The sequence below is a fragment of the Dichomitus squalens genome, assembly GCF_000275845.1.
Source record: "Dichomitus squalens LYAD-421 SS1 unplaced genomic scaffold DICSQscaffold_13, whole genome shotgun sequence".
NCBI lineage: Eukaryota > Fungi > Basidiomycota > Agaricomycetes > Polyporales > Polyporaceae > Dichomitus > Dichomitus squalens.
The window spans coordinates 579,175-582,253 of record NW_006766895.1 but is presented as its reverse complement, the minus strand read 5'-3'; the positions used below and the strand labels follow the sequence as shown (position 1 = coordinate 582,253).

General features: G+C 46.2%; 1 protein-coding gene across 1 annotated transcript; it reads right to left on the bottom strand.

Annotated features, from left to right (window-relative positions):
- Positions 1–423: 423 nt before the first annotated feature.
- DICSQDRAFT_170053 (uncharacterized protein) lies at positions 424–929 on the bottom strand (the record flags this gene model as incomplete). The annotated part of the gene is made up of 2 exons (XM_007365670.1): positions 424–592; positions 649–929. 2 exons carry the CDS (start codon positions 927–929, stop codon positions 424–426), a joined length of 450 nt encoding a protein of 149 aa, XP_007365732.1.
- Positions 930–3,079: the final 2,150 nt, after the last annotated feature.

Here is a 3,079-nt window from a genome sequence, read left to right as displayed (position 1 = left end):
CTCGTGTACTATAGCTATGCTTCGGGACTCTTCTGGTACTGTCTAGGACAATCCGTACTACTCCAGAACGGTCTAGACAGGTCTATGCCTTACTCATCTCTTACTCATCCTATGGTGCGATACGTCACAATTCTTTCACCATCGTATTATTCATCGCACTATGGTACATGTGACTAACCACTCTTCGATTAGTCATGGACACTTCTCTGTAGTATATAAGGACTTCAGATTGCGTCCTTCCTCTTCAGTCTTTCCTTACTGACTGAAGAGTGAGTACTTCGTTACCTTTACCTCTAACTTGTAGTTACTTACTTAACCTTTGTAGTCTTGCTTCGACTCTAGGTACAGTTCGTTGCTGCAATATAGTCTTTCCTTACTGACTGAAGATCTTGCTTCGACTCTAGTCGGATCTAATCCTTGTCTTCACAGCCCCGAGTTTATCAGAATCTGTATCCGCGCGAAGACGGTGTCACTGGCTTGCAGAGCTGTGGCAGCGGCGACGCGAGCACATTTTTTGGGACTGGATGGGAGCGTCTCCTCAGTGGAGGATCTGTTTCTCTTGAAGAAACTGCGGAATCTCTCCGCCTCGTATCTGTGGTTACCACTGGTGGTGAGTTTTTTTTATCCAGTGAGAGACATGTTACTCACGAGTTGCGAATAACAGCGTCAGTTGCAGCCTTCGCATTTGCCTTCAGACGGTGGTCATCGAGGGTTTGCGCAGCTCTGCCTGTATAGACCCCTTTAAGCTCGCTCTCCCCCTGTTTCCACTGCTGTTTTGTCTTCAGCTTCATGAGCTCTGCATATGCTGACTTTGTTGCAGCTTCCAGGCTCCGGAAAAGCTCATTGCCTTCAAGCTCTTTAAGAGACTCTTCATCGGAGTCGTCTCCGGCATCTTCAGTGTCGAGTCCTATTGCGGGAGGACTGTCCATGGTTGGGATTAGTGGCTCTAGGCTAGTCTGCGGCACTGGGATTTCCATTTGAGCTGCCTGACGGGCCCTTGTGAGGCCTGCAAGGGCGCGTGCAGCAGCAGCTAACTGAGCTTTTTTGTGTCGAGGCATGTTGTCGGCATATGTCGGGCACAGGAGAAGTGTTCAGTAGTTGTATGTTGCATAGTCTGTCTACTCTATCCATCACCAAAAATGGTATGTCGGCCTATGCAACTCGCGGTCCAAGCTTCGCCTGCCACCCAGCATGAAGTGTCGACTCCCAACATTACGGAGGTCACGTGATCACTTAAGCGCGCGCTTATCATTGTCTAAAAGTGGTGGCGACTTAGTGAACTGCACCATAGGTACGTATGCAAAAGGCTATCGTAAGGAGGGTCCACACGGTTGTCCTCCGGTCCTAAGGTCACTAACGACCCCGGTACAAGTGCTGGCGGGCGCAAGTGCGTGGCCTTGCACAGGGATACCTGAAACCCCGTACGCCTCGAAAGCACAATAGGGTGCTACACAATACTAGATACTAGACTAAAAGCGCTCGCCGGCACAACCGTGCAAAGTCACCGTGGCAGCAGTGTCGGGGGGCACAGTCAAGAGTTTAGGAAAGTGGAGGGGATGCACAGGCAGAACCGAGTGTCGACAGAGAGGGATGATGGGTGCGCGCAGTGATAAACGTCAACACGAAACTTTGGTCAGAGCGCAGGGCTCATAACCTGATAAACTCGGGGCTGTGAAGACAAAGATTAGATCCGACTAGAGTCAAAGCAAGATCTTCAGTCAGTAAGAAAAGACTATATTGCAGTAACCAACTGTACCTAGAGTCGAAGCAAGACTACCAAGGTTAAGTAAGTAACTACAAGTTAGAGATAGATGTAATGAAGTACTCACTCTTCAGTCAGTAAGGAAAGACTGAAGAGGGAGGACACAATCTGAAGTCCTTATATACTACAGAGAAGTGTCCATGACTAATCGAAGAGTGGTTAGTCACATGTACCATAGTGCGATGAATAATACGATGGTGAAAAAATTGCGATGTATCGCACCATAGGATGAGTAAGAGATGAGTAAGGCATAGACCTGTCTAGACCGTTCTGGAGTAGTACGGATTGTCCTAGACAGTACCAGAAGAGTCCCGAAGCATAGCTATAGTACACGAGCAGAGAGTCCCAAATATGGTAACATGCTATATAAGCGACTACAGCTAAGCGCTAGGAGACGCATAGCCTCGTGTAGTCTGGACCGGATAAGTCCAAGTTCAACAAAGGCACTCGCACCTACAGGATTCGCTACAACGGTGCTTATAACAATGGCTTGATCATGTACTCGGACTCTGACTGGGCTGAAGATTGAGATGACCAGCACTCTACCTCGGGCACAATCTTCCTATTAGCCGGTGGTGCCATATCATGGGCATTGAGGCATCAGCCTACCATTTCACTCTCCTCAACTGAGGCAGAATACATCTGGAAAACAGCCTTTGCGAATTGACACTAATTATCACTATTCAGATAATCACATCTATATTAGCAAGTGTTAGCAGAGATGACATCTACATTAGAGCTACTATTTAGACGCACTTCTTCAGTAGTGCAACTAAGCACTAATTAGTATACTTGGTACTAGTTATAACTACTCTTCACTATCACTTTTTCTATAGTGCCATGTAGTGCCAACATGATACTACTATAGCACTACTGCAAATGTGGTCCTCTAATTTTCGCTATTTTGCACTACTGTAGTACTATTTTATATCTTAGCACTACTCATTTAGGGGAGACTCAAATAAGATGACAATCCTTTATTTATAGCTCATAGTTCTCAACTCAAGCATTACATAGCTGCAAAATCACCATGATAGCTGACTTATATTTGAGGGCACAACTCAACATAGAACTTGTTATCATGTATAGGACTAGGCTGTCAGCACAGCATTCAGACCATGAAGCATACTCTATAGCACACTCCATATTATATGCATAGTCCCAGACATTACACATATGCAAGCCTCAGCAGGTGAATCTCAAGGTGAGGTGTCACCACTTTGCCCAAGTCCAGCAGTGATGGATATATATAGTACTTGTGGAGAGGATTTATGTAAGCTCTGATGGTGCAGTGGTATAGAGCATTCCTTCGGAATA